The sequence below is a fragment of the Bos indicus x Bos taurus genome, chromosome 29 (assembly GCF_003369695.1).
Source record: "Bos indicus x Bos taurus breed Angus x Brahman F1 hybrid chromosome 29, Bos_hybrid_MaternalHap_v2.0, whole genome shotgun sequence".
Classification (NCBI taxonomy): domain Eukaryota; kingdom Metazoa; phylum Chordata; class Mammalia; order Artiodactyla; family Bovidae; genus Bos; species Bos indicus x Bos taurus.
The window spans coordinates 14994969-15009426 of NC_040104.1; the positions used below are offsets into that span (position 1 = coordinate 14994969).

The 14458-nt window shown below is 53.6% G+C and overlaps 1 protein-coding gene across 6 annotated transcripts in view; it reads left to right on the plus strand.

Annotated features, from left to right (window-relative positions):
• NFRKB (nuclear factor related to kappaB binding protein) overlaps window positions 1–14458 on the plus strand; it is a 32737-nt gene that overhangs the window by 8144 nt on the left and 10135 nt on the right. For 4 of the 6 annotated variants that reach the window (XM_027531311.1, XM_027531313.1, XM_027531312.1 and 1 more), the window contains 14 exons: window positions 1951–2078; window positions 2728–2902; window positions 3432–3533; window positions 4148–4221; window positions 5028–5112; window positions 5462–5642; window positions 5857–5965; window positions 6196–6322; window positions 6578–6643; window positions 9167–9246; window positions 9368–9414; window positions 12441–12516; window positions 12915–13089; window positions 13891–13997. In XM_027531311.1, the coding sequence (XP_027387112.1) occupies window positions 1951–2078; window positions 2728–2902; window positions 3432–3533; window positions 4148–4221; window positions 5028–5112; window positions 5462–5642; window positions 5857–5965; window positions 6196–6322; window positions 6578–6643; window positions 9167–9246; window positions 9368–9414; window positions 12441–12516; window positions 12915–13089; window positions 13891–13997 (1532 nt within the window). The remainder of the gene's footprint in view (window positions 1–1950; window positions 2079–2727; window positions 2903–3431; window positions 3534–4147; window positions 4222–5027; window positions 5113–5461; window positions 5643–5856; window positions 5966–6195; window positions 6323–6577; window positions 6644–9166; window positions 9247–9367; window positions 9415–12440; window positions 12517–12914; window positions 13090–13890; window positions 13998–14458) is intronic. The other 2 variants (XM_027531314.1, XM_027531315.1) reach the window with 2 other exon arrangements.

Sequence of the window (14458 nt, forward strand, 5' to 3'; positions counted from 1 at the left end):
CTACCAGGCTCTTTTGCCCTCTTAGCAACCTCACCCAGGGCTGTAGTTGCCTTTTCCACTGTTCTCTGGCTCAGCGCGGTCGATAGAAATACTACATGAGCCACATGTTCAGGTAAAAAATTCCAGTGACCACATTAGGCATACTAAAAACAGTTGATTTTAATGATGTGTTTTCTTTAGTTTGAGGTACTCAGAATTCTCTTTTAATAGAGCATTTGTCTTGTGGTTATCAAAAGTGGGGGAAGCTAAAGACTGACAGAAGGTCACATCAGAGAAGTACAGAGGTAAAGGAGTAGAACTTTCGTCCAGTTCTTGTACGTCAGCGTCAGTAGCATTCAACTCTTGCCTCTTTTCTTAAAAGTCAAATTCCCTGTTTCTCTACAGCAGGCAGCATTCAGCGTGGTGGCTGAGAGCTTGAGCTCTGGAGCTGGATGGCCTGTTTTCAGACTCAGTTTCCCCTTTTAGCTGTGTGACCTTGGACAAGTTATATAATTTCTCCACGCCTCAGGCTCTTCTGTAATTTGAGAATGTAGTGGTATCTTCTTTATGCAGGGAAGGGGGGTTGTGAAGATGAGGTGAGTTAATATATGCACGGCCCTTACATGATGACAGTTATGTGCCAGGTGCTGTTCTAAGTGTTTGCTGTTATTGATTACATTGGAATGTCATTAAAGGCGGTTCGAATGAAAACAGACATCCTGATGCCGTGTTTTAGCTTTCTGAGATTAGCTGTTCCATCTGTCTACTTAAGTTCACATTGTAGCACCCTGCTCAAATCTAATATTCCAAAACGACTTCTCTCACCACGGCTCCCGCAGTGGCACCAGTTGCCCGTGTCGAGTGATCTGGGTACCACGCTCCTCTTCCTGCCCCAGCGTCCAGGCTGTCAGCAGGTCTAACCTTTGTCCCTTGAACTACATCTCAAGGCTCTACTGCCGGTCACTTAACCACTACTTAACTTATCAGCTGACATACGGCTTTCTTCAAGGTTCTGGAGGTGCAGTCATGTTCTTAATTCTAATAGGGGAAAACAAGATGATAGATAAGCAAGTGTGTCTTGGTGTTACGCACTGCAGAGACTGAGGAAGGGTAGTGGGCCTGGGAGTGACACGAAGGAGCTGTCTCGGGTGGTGGTTGGGTAGGGCTTCTCTGATGAGGTGCGTTTGGACAGAGGCTGCGTGAAGATCTGAGGAGCAAGCTGTGAAGACACTGGGTCTTAACAGGAAACACTGCGGGTGGAGGGGACTCTAAGGAGAAAGTACGGTGTGCTTGGGAAATAGCGTGGAGGCCAGTGGGGCTGGGGTGGAGGGAGCAGAAGGGAGGCTGGTGGAAGAAGAGGCCGCCATGCATGGGGCCCGCACAGCAGGGTCTACAGGCCTCCTGGGGCCCTGGCTCTGCCCTGGCTGTGGGGAGATGAGGTGGGATCAGGCCACTGTCGGCCCTCACCTGGACCACTGCAGTGGTGACCGTCTTTCTCTTTTGCTCTTGGTTGTGTTATTCTCCTGCTTCAAATCCATAGAGTTCCCCAAACTACACAGAAGGTTCTCATTATTTATCTGTCTTATACGTAGTAGTATGTATACATCAATCCCGATCTTGAAATTTTGTAAACATAAGAAAAGTTGAGCAACAATATGTCCAGTGCACACCCATGAAACTGGCCCACGTTCATTAGCTGACGTTTCCCACGGTTGCTCTGATCAGGCCTCATTTTATGTCGCCGCCTCTAGGGCGACTCTTCTTGCTCTTGACGGTTGTTCCAGGCTGGTTCCTGCACAGCCTCAGGGAGTCGAGTCCCTGTGTGTGTGCTTCCTGTGTCTTCTCTCCGCCCTCCCCCCGCCCCCCGTCCGCAGGCTCACCTCCCCCAACACCGTCCCCTGGTCAGTGCAGAGCTGTCCCCTCCCCAGCCCACGTGGACGGTGGCTGACGTGGCGGTGCCTGTTCCTGCAGATGGACACTTCAACCCCGAGGTGGTCAAGTACCGGCAGCTGTGCTTCCGGTCGCAGTACAAGCGCTACCTTAGCTCCCAGCAGCAGTACTTCCACCGGCTGCTGAAGCAGATCCTGGCCTCACGCAGCGTAAGTGACCCCCCTCCCGGGAGCGGTGCGGACACGCACCTGGTGACCTGAAGGGGCGGGCGGGGCAGCAAGGAAAGGCCACAAGGAAGGAAACTGCCCGTCTACGCCCAGCACGGCCAAGTGCACCCTTCCTTTTTAAGGTGCATTTTCAGACATGTCCTCATTTCAGAGATGTTAGGACAGAGGGAAGAAAGGAGACGTCTTAGATTCGATGAAATGTCGTAGCTTCCTACCCAGAGAGGTGGCTTTCGGGTCCATGGTGGGTCGTGCAGGAGAACCAGGTTGCCCTCAGTTTCACGTCTGGCTGCCTGAGGGGAGCCAGGTTTAGTGGCCCCAGGTCTGGACCAGCCTCGGGAGGCCTCGGGGTCAGGTAGGTGTGGCCCTCAGAGGACCTGTAAGTTTCGGTGTGGAAATACTTAGGTATAAGTATAGTACTCTGGTATAAGTACTCATTCTTGGTGGAGTAGCTCTCCAATCAGGGATTTTCCACCATAATCGATACAAGCCCCTTTTATTTGAACGTACTCATCCACGTTCTTTATGATTGGAGGGAGGGAATTGAGCTCGTTGAAGAAGAGAAGGAAGCATGGACCTGGGGGACAAGCCAGGGTAAGCTTCCAGGACCCCGTCCTGTCTGTCCTATCTGCAGGACCTGCTGGAGATGGCCCGGCGGAGCGGCCCCGCCTTCCCGTCCCGGCAGAAGCGGCCCTGGCCATCGCGGGCACCCGAGGAGCGGGAGTGGCGCACCCAGCAGCGCTACCTGAAGGTCCTGCGGGAGGTGAAGGAGGAGTGTGGGGACACGGCACTGTCCTCCGACGAGGAGGGTGTGTGTTTTCGGGCCCCCAGGGCTTGCGTCCATCTCCACCGCTGCTGTTTGTCTGCCTGGAGCCAGTGGGTGCCATTTCCCCACCCCTGCGATGAGGAAGCCATGCCTGTGCCCTGTGGTCTGTCTGGGCCAGTGGTGGAGCTCGGAGCCCCTGGTCCTCGGGCCCTGAGACGCTTCCGCTGGGTGGCTGTGACTGCAGACCACTTCGCTCTTGGCGCTTGGGTGCCTGCGGGCCTACCGCAGGCTCTCTAGTTCTGCTGGCTGCTCGAGAGGACTGCTTCCCCACAGGAGGGGCGTAGTGACCTGGCCTCCACAGTGACTCACCACTGTGGATGTCTGTCCTCCTGGAAAAGCTGCTTACATGACCTCAGAGCTACAGTCCAGCTGGGAGGGGTGCAGAGGGAGTGCTGGAACCTGGCTTCCCGATTGTTGGCTTAGCCATCTTGAACCCCAATGACCACTTGCCCAGTCTCCCCTGCCGGGGTCCAAGACCATGTTGGATTTACAAGGAAACTTTTCTTTTGAAGATCTCAGCTCATGGCTCCCAAGCTCCCCAGCACGCTCCCCAAGCCCTGCTGTGCCCCTGAGGGTGGTGCCCACGCTCTCCACCACAGACATGAAAACCGCAGGTGAGTGCTGGTCTGGTGCCAGGGCATGGAGGGGTGTTGAGGGGGTGTGGTGAGGGGAGCAGCACTGGCTTCTTCTGCCAGAAAAAGAGCAGTGTTCCTTAGACCTAGGAGGTTTGGAGAAGTTTTTGTTTGGCTCTACTTTTTTACAAATAGGCCAGCTTGCATTCTTTACTTGAAAATTTCCCTTAGGAGTTGATCAGCTGGCATTTTGGCCTAAAGAAAGCAGAATCTTAAAATAACAATACTAAGGGACAGTTTAATAATAGAACAAGAGAGGTAACCAGAAGCATAACAGTTTCTTGGCATATCCATGGAATTAGAGAATATTCTTTTTTTTTGAGAATTTTCTTAATTGAATAAGAATTAAAGAAGACTGTGAAGAAATTCAGGAGCAGCTGAGTACGGAGATTATTGTTACTGACCAGGTTACAGAAGAGCTGCAGAGTTGAGTCAGTGACTGTTCCATGTTTTAAGACTATGGTACTTGTAGCACATGAGTCAGAAGGGAAACCCAGAAGTGTCTTACTTATGAATACTAAAGTGGCCAGGAAAATGTGAGTCTGAGCCCTGTGTAAATAAGGACTATCCATGTGGTTCAATTCCTTTTCTCCCAGATAAAATAGAGCTGGGGGACAGTGACCTGAAGATAATGTTGAAGAAGCACCACGAGAAGCGGAAATACCAACCAGTAAGATTGGAGGGGGTAGTGGGTAGGTTGTCAGTCTTACCTCCGAGCGGGTGTCCTGAGGACCGTACAGGGAGTCACTACGTCCTCAGTCCCCTTTCCTTGTACTTGTTAGTGGGCAGGAGCAGCACGGAGGCCCAGGAACACCAAAGACGTGAGGAGAAGACAAACACTTTGGCTTCATAAGACATGCTCACTGTGATGTCTCATCTAGTCTTTAGGGCAGTACTGTTGCGTGAATCATTATGTCCAGTTAGCAGGTCTCAGAGAGGCCAGGGAGCTTGTCTTCTGCCTGATGGCTAGCAAGCAGCAGAGCCTGAACTCCTCCCACATTTTGTGTTTCTGTTCCTCCACACCACCAGATCAAGGTAACGCCAATCCAGAAAGTGTAGTGGAGGAAGGAAAGGCAGTTCTTCTAAGGTGGAGGGGTGAGATGGGCAAAGTCTCCATGGGAATTAAATCCAGGTTCTGTCTCGTCTTTTCCACTCACAGTGATGGGTGAATCCCTTCATTTCTCTGAGCCACGTTGTCAGTCTTTGTAAAATATAGCACCACTTAACAGTATTACTTGAAGAACATATAAAGAATGCACAGGAGCTTTATGAACTGTAAATGCCACACGTGAAAGGTTCTTCTCTGCCCTGTTAGAAAGAGCAGTAGTTTTTCTCTATGTACTTTTTAAACTCAACACAGTTTCCTCAAGCACACATACCATCTAATTGCGTCTGTTAGGTACACGGGCAAAATCACCAACAGTGTCCAGCTCCTCTCTGGAGCCTTGATAACACGTCTCTGAATATCACGTCTAGGATCATCCAGACCTGTTGACAGGGGACTTGACTCTGAATGACATCATGACTCGAGTGAATGCCGGCAGGAAGGGCTCACTAGCAGGTAAGAACATCCTGCAGAGGTGGCCATCGTCCAACTGGTGTCTGCTTATACAGGCCTCTGCATAACGCAGAAGGAAATGTAGCCACAGCCTCTTCCTTACTGATGATCTTTGTTTCGTTATCACCTCTTACGGATTTGTAGGGGAGAATGGTTATTAAATCAGATCAGCAGATCATTGGCTTTTTAAAGCACTCATTGGGTTTGGTTTTAAAAACAAAACTATGTCTTTATTACTGAGGCTTTTCTTTGATTTGCTAGTGGGCCTTGGGAAAATAATAAGCAGATAAGCTCCCTCATTTCCTGATGTAGAAGTTGCAGTTTTATGACTTATGTTGTTTTTTTCCCCCAGCCCTATATGACTTGGCTGTCCTTAAAAAAAAGGTTAAAGAAAAAGAGGAAAGGAAGAAGAAGAAAATAAAATTGATCAAGTCAGAGGTAGAGGACCTGGCTGAACCCCTGAGCGGTCCTGAAGGGCTCCCACCCCTCTCGCAGGCTCCATCCCCACTGGCCATACCTGCCATCAAGGAAGAGTAAGTGAGCAGAGGGGTTCATGGCTCAGGGCCACCCCTGTGTTGGTGCCTCCTCTGAACCCTGAGTCCCAGGGTCCTGGGGAAAGTGCGTGGTGTGGTCCTTCACTGAACTGTTCTGTGACTGCTAGGAGGCTTGGAGGGCCTACAGCAACTGAGAGTTGTGGGTTTTTGTTTTTTTTTTTTGGTGGTCCTTATCTTTTTCTTCCCTTACTAGGCCTCTCGAAGACCTCAAGCCTTGCCTTGGAATCAATGAAATATCTTCCAGCTTCTTCTCTCTTCTGCTGGAGATCCTACTGCTGGAGGGACAGGCTAGTCTTCCTTTGGTAAGAGTTTAGGAAAAGCCAAGGGCACTGCGGTTTCAGGTGGTAGAAATCTTCAGTAGACTGTGGCTTGAGAACTCTGGGCTCTCCCCAGAGATCTGCAGCCAACTTGCTTTGTGAATTGGGCTCACTGGACAGACCCCGCTGGCTCGTTCCGGCACAGTCATAGAATTGCCATTGTGTTGAAACAGAATGGAAATCTAACCAGGTCCTGCCTTTACTTTTTACCTCAGCTAGAAGAGCGGGTTTTGGACTGGCAGTCCTCTCCAGCCAGCTCCCTCAATAGCTGGTTCTCTGCGGCCCCCAACTGGGCAGAGTTGGTATTACCAGCCCTGCAGTATCTTGCTGGAGAAAGCCGTGGTAAGGTGCTTTTTTCTGTAGGGTCAGTATCTCCCTCCCTCCCACCCACCCGCCTTTGTCGGATTCTCCTATTAGAATGCAGCCTCACTGCTTACACCCATCATGACCCTGCCTGACGCCATGTGGCAGTGGGCTGTGCTGCCCTGATATGCTGTTGACATACAGAAGTGACCTCCCAGCCCAGGGGAGTCAGTGGTTCTGGGTTCAGCACTCTCTGGCCTGTGTGGCTTGCTTATGGGCATCCATTTCTTGTAGCTGTGCCGTCCAGCTTCTCTCCGTTTGTTGAATTCAAGGAGAAAACCCAGCATTGGAAACTGCTTGGTGAGTACTGCATACCACTGACCTGTCACAGAGGTGCTCTTTCTCTCTTTTTCTCCCCTAAGTTTCTGGTGCCTTCCGGGCAGTGCAGGCCATGAGAATGTTGAGAAGGCCCTGTTAGGCCTTGTTTTGCTCAGTAAGAGGATCCTTCCAGGCCCTTAGGAGCTCTCACGGTCTTAAGTTCATGAACCCCATTGGGTTTTGGCTAAGCTGAAATTGCCCTCTGTCCCGATGCACCCCGGGGCTGCTGAATCGAAATCTGTGGGGGCTCTTACATTAGCACCTGTGTTTGTATCATTCATGTCTGTGCCCTTAGTGTAACTTACAGTAACATGATTGTTTTTCTTTCCTAAAATGGGCTTTGTTGTTGAGGATAATGTGTCAGGCAGCCCCAAGTAAGCTGTTTCTACAGGAAAGACTTCTTTTGTTATAAATTTGTAAAGTTCCACCTACTGTGTAAGTTGTAGTAATGTGTATTTGAAATAACTTGGTGATGAGAGGAAGATTCATGTTGATTTCCTGTGGAAATAGTCAAACCTCTCTCCACTCTGTCTAGTGGTCTGTGAAGAGAAACACGGAGAGAAGCTTGTGAAGCAGTAGGTTCATTCCTTCCTTACAACGGTGATTCACTTTCTAGGTGTCAGGCAGTGTTAGGTGTTGGGGGTGTAATGGTTTGTGACATAAACAGTGTGTTCCCCTCTTGGTGGAGCTTAAGACTTGTTTGGGGAACAGGTACTCAAATAGCAAACGTGCACATTCTGTAAGGGAAAGTGCTGGTAGGGGTAGGTATTTGTAATGACGCATTGGTGTGGTGTGAATGCAGAGTTCGAGACAGCTGTCCTGGGGAAGGTCAATTGAGCAGAGTTCTTCACGATGGTTAGGGACCAGCCCAGCAGTGGGAGGGGAGAAGGCTCCCATGGAGGGAGTGGTGTGGGTCAGTGGGGTGGGGAAGCTTCCTTTTAGGGTCACACCAGCCTGCAAAGAGATGATGATAATCTGGACTAGGGTAGGGAGAATGGATGCGCTTGAGAGTTTTAGGTAAAAGCTAGAGAGGTGGTTACGGGCTGTGACATGAGTGAAGGCAGAGGCTGTCAAGTGTCACTGGTGCTGGACTCGTAACTGGTGAATGGGGCCCGCCATGGGCAACTGGGGAGGATGTCAGGCTTGGTGAGGTAAGGAGCATGCGTGTGGTTATGGACGTGCTGCGGCTTGAGCTTCCTTTGAGGTGTTGAATGGATGGTGGGTTTAGAGTCCAGACCAGAGAGTCAGGGTAGAGAGCTGTGGGCATGTGTGCAGTAAGAGAAGCCAGAGGCATGGGCCCAGTGAGGAGGCCAGAGGGCCTGGGATGAAGCCTTGAGAGACTCCAGGGTGGGAGAGGCAGAGGGGACTCTGGAGGCAGTGACCACAGAGTTGGGAGGAAGCCATGAGGTCTCAGTCAGGAGATGGGGAGTGTTCATTAGCCTCCATGGTTCCTGCAGCTCAGGAAGATCAAGACGGGGTCTGTGGACATGAAGAAATGGTGATGCTCTTGGAAAAGTGACGCAGGCTGTGGTCAGAGGTGTGCTGAGGCCATGGGTCCACCTGGCATGGGGCTGGGGGTGGCAGGCCAGACCCAACCAGGGAGTAAGTGTCTCGGGCTTGTGGGTCAGATGCATCCGCTGCAGCCGCTCAGCTCTGCCCTGTGCAGGGCAGCCAGAGACATGACACAGGTGAACAGCCACAAAGCTGACCTCTGTGTGCGCTGTGGAGAGCTGCGTGTCCTGGCTGTCAAGGCCCTCTCCTGCAGCTCGCCTCCAGTTAGGGAGACAGCGGATCTGGACCGCACTTTCTACAAGTGTTTGTTGTTGCTGTTATTTATTTAAAAAATTTTTTGTTGGCCGTGCTGCATTGCATGTGGGATCTTCATTCCCTGACGCGGGTTCAGACCAGCACCTCATGCATTGGAATCACAGAGTCTTGAGCACTGGCCTGCCAGGAATGTCCTGGGAAACTTTAAAAAATTCTGATGCCTGGGCCTTCCCCACATCTGTTCTGATTAGTTGGTTTTGGGGAGCCTGAGCCTCAGCATTTTCAAAAGTACCCAGGTAATCCCACATTACCAGGGTTGAGAAACTAGATTAGGCATCTTGAAGATTGCTCTTTTGGAGAATGACAAGATCTAGTTGTGATTGTGGGAGTGCTTGGCTGGGGTAGAGGGAGGCCACCAAGATCAGGTGACTGAGGAGTTAAGGTGCTGGCTAGACAGCCCTTGGGGATGTCCATCAGACACTTGACGTTAATCCCGTCAGGTTTTTAATCCTTTCAAGTCAGTTTCAAGTTAATTTCCACACTTCGTGTTGTCAGATAGCAGTCCAGTTTCATCCTGCGTGTGGAAGTCCTGCGAGGGCTGTTCTGTACACAGGACCATTGCCACAGTCCTGACAGGTTCTTCCTCGGGCATAGGTACAGCCAGGAGGAGGAAGTGGGGTCCTTACGTTGTACCTTTAGATCACATTGTTGTTATTTTTTGCCTTTTTGTTCCAATAGGCCAGTCCCAAGATAATGAAAAGGAATTAGCTGCACTCTTCCAGCTGTGGTTGGAAACCAAAGACCAGGCCTTCTGTAAGGTATGTTGTGAGAACCTTCTGTACGATATGTTGTTGAAAAACACCAGCTCTCGTCTTGGGCTTCCAGAAGTTAAACAGAATTCTGCAGTCCATTGACCTGTCACTGTTTTCCTTTCTCCAGCAAGAAACTGAGGACAGCTCAGATGCCACAACGCCTGTTCCTCGGGTGTGAGTATAGCAGTACCTGACTGAGGGTGGTGCCCTAGGAAACCCTTGTCTCAGTCCCGCCCTGGTTGCGCTGACACGTCCTTGTACGTTAGAGCTGGAGAGCTTGAGAGAGATTGGGTCCATGGGTCCTTGCCTGCCTCAGCCTCCCTGGGGGGCAGCATGCTCCCAAAGTAGGAGTGTTGCCCCAGGAGTCTGAGTGGCAGGATCCACCTGTAGCTGTGTGCTTTTCCCCAGTCTCCCTTCAGTTCCCTTGGAGAGTGGTGGTTCTGGGTGCAGGAGAAGAGGTGATGGACCCGGTAGTTCTAGGCACTGGAGAAGGGGCGATGGACCCAGTGGTTCTGGGTGCTGGAGAAGGGGCGATGGACCTGGTGGTTCTGGGTGCTGGAGAAGGGGCGATGGACCCTATGGTTCTGGGTGCTGGAGAAGGGGCGATGGACCTGGTGGTTCTGGGTGCTGGAGAAGGGGCGATGGACCTGGTGGTTCTAGGTGCTGGAGAAGGGGCGATGGACCTGGTGGTTCTGGGTGTTGGAGAAGGGGCGATGGACCTGGTGGTTCTGGGTGCTGGCGAAGGGGCGATGGACTCTATGGTTCTGGGTGCTGGAGAAGGGGCGATGGACCCGGTGGTTCTGGGTACTGGCGAAGGGGCGATGGACCCTGTGGTTCTGGGTGCTGGCGAAGGGGCGATGGACCTGGTGGCTCTGGGTGCTGGAGAAGGGGCGATGGACCTGGTGGTTCTGGGTGCTGGCGAAGGGGCGATGGACCTGGTGGTTCTGGGTGCTGGAGAAGGGGCGATGGACCTGGTGGTTCTGGGTGTAGGAGAAGGGGCGATGGACCTGGTGGTTCTGGATGCTGGAGAAGGGGTGATGGACCCTGGTGGTTCTGGGTGTAGGAGAAGGGGCGATGGACCTGGTGGTTCTGGGTGCTGGAGAAGGGGCGATGGACCTGGTGGTTCTGGGTGCAGGAGAAGGGGCGATGGACCTGGTGGTTCTGGATGCTGGAGAAGGGGTGATGGACCTGGTGGTTCTGGGTGTAGGAGAGGGGGCGATGGACCTGGTGGTTCTGGGTGCGATGGACCTGGTGGTTCTGGGTGCTGGAGAAGGGGCGATGGACCTGGTGGCTCTGGGTGCTGGAGAAGGGGCGATGGACCTGGTGGTTCTGGGTGCTGGCGAAGGGGCGATGGACCTGGTGGTTCTGGGTGCTGGAGAAGGGGCGATGGACCTGGTGGTTCTGGGTGCTGGAGAAGGGGCGATGGACCTGGTGGTTCTGGGTGTAGGAGAAGGGGCGATGGACCTGGTGGTTCTGGATGCTGGAGAAGGGGCGATGGACCCTGGTGGTTCTGGGTGCTGGAGAAGGGGCGATGGACCTGGTGGCTCTGGGTGCTGGAGAAGGGGCGATGGACCTGGTGGTTCTGGGTGCAGGAGAAGGGGCGATGGACCCTGGTGGCTCTGGGTGCAGGAGAAAGGGCGATGGACCCTGGTGGCTCTGGGTGCAGGAGAAGGGGCGATGGACCCTGGTGGCTCTGGGTGCAGGAGAAGGGGCGATGGACCCTGGTGGCTCTGGGTGCAGGAGAAGGGACGATGGACCTTGGTGGCTCTGGGTGCTGGAGAAAGGGCGATGGACCCTGGTGGCTCTGGGTGCAGGAGAAGGGGCGATGGACCCTGGTGGCTCTGGGTGCAGGAGAAAGGGCGATGGACCCTGGTGGCTCTGGGTGCAGGAGAAGGGGCGATGGACCTTGGTGGTTCTGGGTGCTGGAGAAGGGTGATGGACCCTGGTGGCTCTGGGTGCAGGAGAAAGGGCGATGGACCCTGGTGGCTCTGGGTGCAGGAGAAGGGGCGATGGACCTTGGTGGTTCTGGGTGCAGGAGAAGGGGCGATGGACCTTGGTGGTTCTGGGTGCTGGAGAAGGGGCAGGGGACCTGGTGGCTCTGGGTGCAGGAGAAGGGGCGATGGACCCTGGTGGCTCTGGGTGCAGGAGAAAGGGCGATGGACCCTGGTGGCTCTGGGTGCAGGAGAAGGGGCGATGGACCTTGGTGGTTCTGGGTGCAGGAGAAGGGGCGATGGACCTTGGTGGTTCTGGGTGCTGGAGAAGGGGCAGGGGACCTGGTGGCTCTGGGTGCAGGAGAAGGGGCGATGGACCCTGGTGGCTCTGGGTGCAGGAGAAGGGGCGATGGACCCTGGTGGCTCTGGGTGCAGGAGAAGGGGCGATGGACCCTGGTGGCTCTGGGTGCAGGAGAAGGGGCGATGGACCCTGGTGGCTCTGGGTGCAGGAGAAAGGGCGATGGACCCTGGTGGCTCTGGGTGCAGGAGAAGGGGTGATGGACCCTGGTGGCTCTGGGTGCAGGAGAAAGGGCGATGGACCCTGGTGGCTCTGGGTGCAGGAGAAGGGGCGATGGACCTTGGTGGTTCTGGGTGCTGGAGAAGGGGTGATGGACCCTGGTGGCTCTGGGTGCAGGAGAAAGGGCGATGGACCCTGGTGGCTCTGGGTGCAGGAGAAGGGGCGATGGACCTTGGTGGTTCTGGGTGCAGGAGAAGGGGCGATGGACCTTGGTGGTTCTGGGTGCTGGAGAAGGGGCAGGGGACCTGGTGGCTCTGGGTGCAGGAGAAGGGGCGATGGACCCTGGTGGCTCTGGGTGCAGGAGAAGGGGCGATGGACCCTGGTGGCTCTGGGTGCAGGAGAAGGGGCGATGGACCCTGGTGGCTCTGGGTGCAGGAGAAGGGGCGATGGACCCTGGTGGCTCTGGGTGCAGGAGAAAGGGCGATGGACCCTGGTGGCTCTGGGTGCAGGAGAAGGGGCAGTGGACCGGGTGGCTCTGGACACTGGAAAAAGGGCGATGGACCCTGGTGGCTCTGGACGCTGGAGAAGGGGCGATGGGCCTGGTGGTTCTGGGCACTGGAGAAGGCGTGATGGACCCTGATGGTTCTGGACACTGGAATAGGGGCGGCGATGGGCCTGGTGGTTCTGGATGCTGGAGAAGGGGTGATGGGCCTGGTGGTTCTGGGCACTGGTGGAGGGCAATGGACCCATAGGTTTTTGTGTTCCAGAAGGACTGACTACGTGGTGCGGCCCAGCACGGGGGAGGAGAAGCGAGTTTTTCAGGAGCAGGTGAGAAAAAACTGGAACCCAGTGTAAATCTCTGTGTCTGCGAGACCAGGCGAAGAAGAGATGCTCTGAGCCCAGCATTCTTGGAAGCAGCTCACACTCTTAACCTCACTGTTCCCTTAGTCGGGATTGCTTTTCCGGAGCAGAGATGATGTGAGGAAGGGAACAAGAAACTTTTTGATGGTTTTTTTGCAGATAACAAGACACATTGGCTTCTGGATGACTTTGCTAGTGACTGGCCTTTGGGGGTCGTCCTTTCCCCACTCTGGTCAGCTCAGTGGTCCTAGTGGAATAGCCTGATTCCTCCTTGTTCCAGTCTCTCCAGGCTGACCCCTTACTGCTTGGGGTGGCTGGAGAGAGCCCTCTGACTGACTCAGGAGCTCTGTCCCTTCTCTTGACAGGAGCGCTACCGGTACAGCCAGCCCCACAAGGCCTTCACCTTCCGCATGCACGGCTTCGAGTCCGTGGTGGGGCCCGTGAAGGGTGTGTTCGACAAGGAGACCTCGCTCAACAAGGCGCGGGAGCACTCCCTGCTGCGCTCTGACCGGCCTGCCTACGTCACCATCCTGTCCCTGGGTGCGCCACCACCCCCACCCCTACCCCCCAGCAAAGGCTGGAGGGTCAGCTCCAGGAAGCTTTGCAGTGGGGACACGGAGGGTGGGCTCCTGCCCAGAGAGTTACAGGGAATCCTTGTTTTCTTTCCGGATTCTGTGCTCAAGTTTACGTTCCTTTAGGAATAGTTCAGTTAGCTTAGGTGCCAGAATTTGTTTCCTCCAGACTGGGCTTCTTTTAAAGGTGAGGTTTTTCACCTTTTTGGTACCATGAGTTGTTGGCAGTCTGGTAACCACTGGACCCCTTCTCAGAATTAGGTTTTTAAATGCCCAAAATAAAATGCACAGTTATGAAAGAAACCAGTCATATTGCAAAAATATTCAAGCAGGTTTATGGTGCAGAAATAGGTCTTTATTATGTTAAATGATGTGACATTGCCACAGGTGTTGTGACTCCTCTGATCCCCACGTGGTGATGAGTAGCACTGATACTTTGAGTTCAGCAGCTGTGCTGTGGTGAGAAATCATCTGATTTCTGTTACACATCACAGCACTGCCAGCATGTGGTTGGCAACATATGCCAGCAAAGATTGTGCCAGCCTTGGCTCACAGTGGAAGGAAATGCTGGGTTTCAGTTTAAGTTGTAATTATCTCCTGGACCCCGTAAACTCTCAAGTTCAGGGCCTTCAGCCGTGGCTGAAAGTGTGAGGGGTGTGGTGGAAGCCGCCCCCAGAGGGCCGTGTCCCCCTGCTCCTGGGTCAGCAGCTGAGGGGTGGCTCCCCTAGGAACCCTGCTAACGTGTGCACTTTGCTGTTTCTCGTGTTAGTTCGTGACGCTGCAGCACGGCTGCCCAACGGGGAGGGCACGCGGGCGGAGATCTGTGAGCTGCTCAAGGACTCCCAGTTTCTGGCGCCTGACGTCACCAGCACGCAGGTGTGAGGGAAAGGGCTGCTCGTGTTTTGTTCAGGGGTTGTTTAAAGATGCTTACAAGGGAACACAGAATGTGCGTGCTAAGATACTTTAGTCGTGTCTGACTCTTTGCGACCCCATGGACTATACCGTGCCAGGCTCCTCTGTCCTTGGGGATTCTCCAGGCCAGAATACTGGAGTGGGTTGCCATGCCCTCCTCCAGGGGACCTTCCCAACTCAGGGTTCGAACCTGAACCTGTCTTATGTCTCCTGCGTTGGCAGGTAGGTTCTTTACCACTGGAACCACCTGGGAAGCCCACATGAGGGAATACAGACTGGAATAACAAATTTAATAAAACTGATGAGGAATTTCCTGGCGGTCCAGTGGTTTGGATTCTGAGCTTTCAGTGCCAAGGGCCTGGGTTCAGTCTCTGGTTGGGAAACTAAGATCCCACAAGCTGAGTGGCAAGGCTAAAAAAAAAATC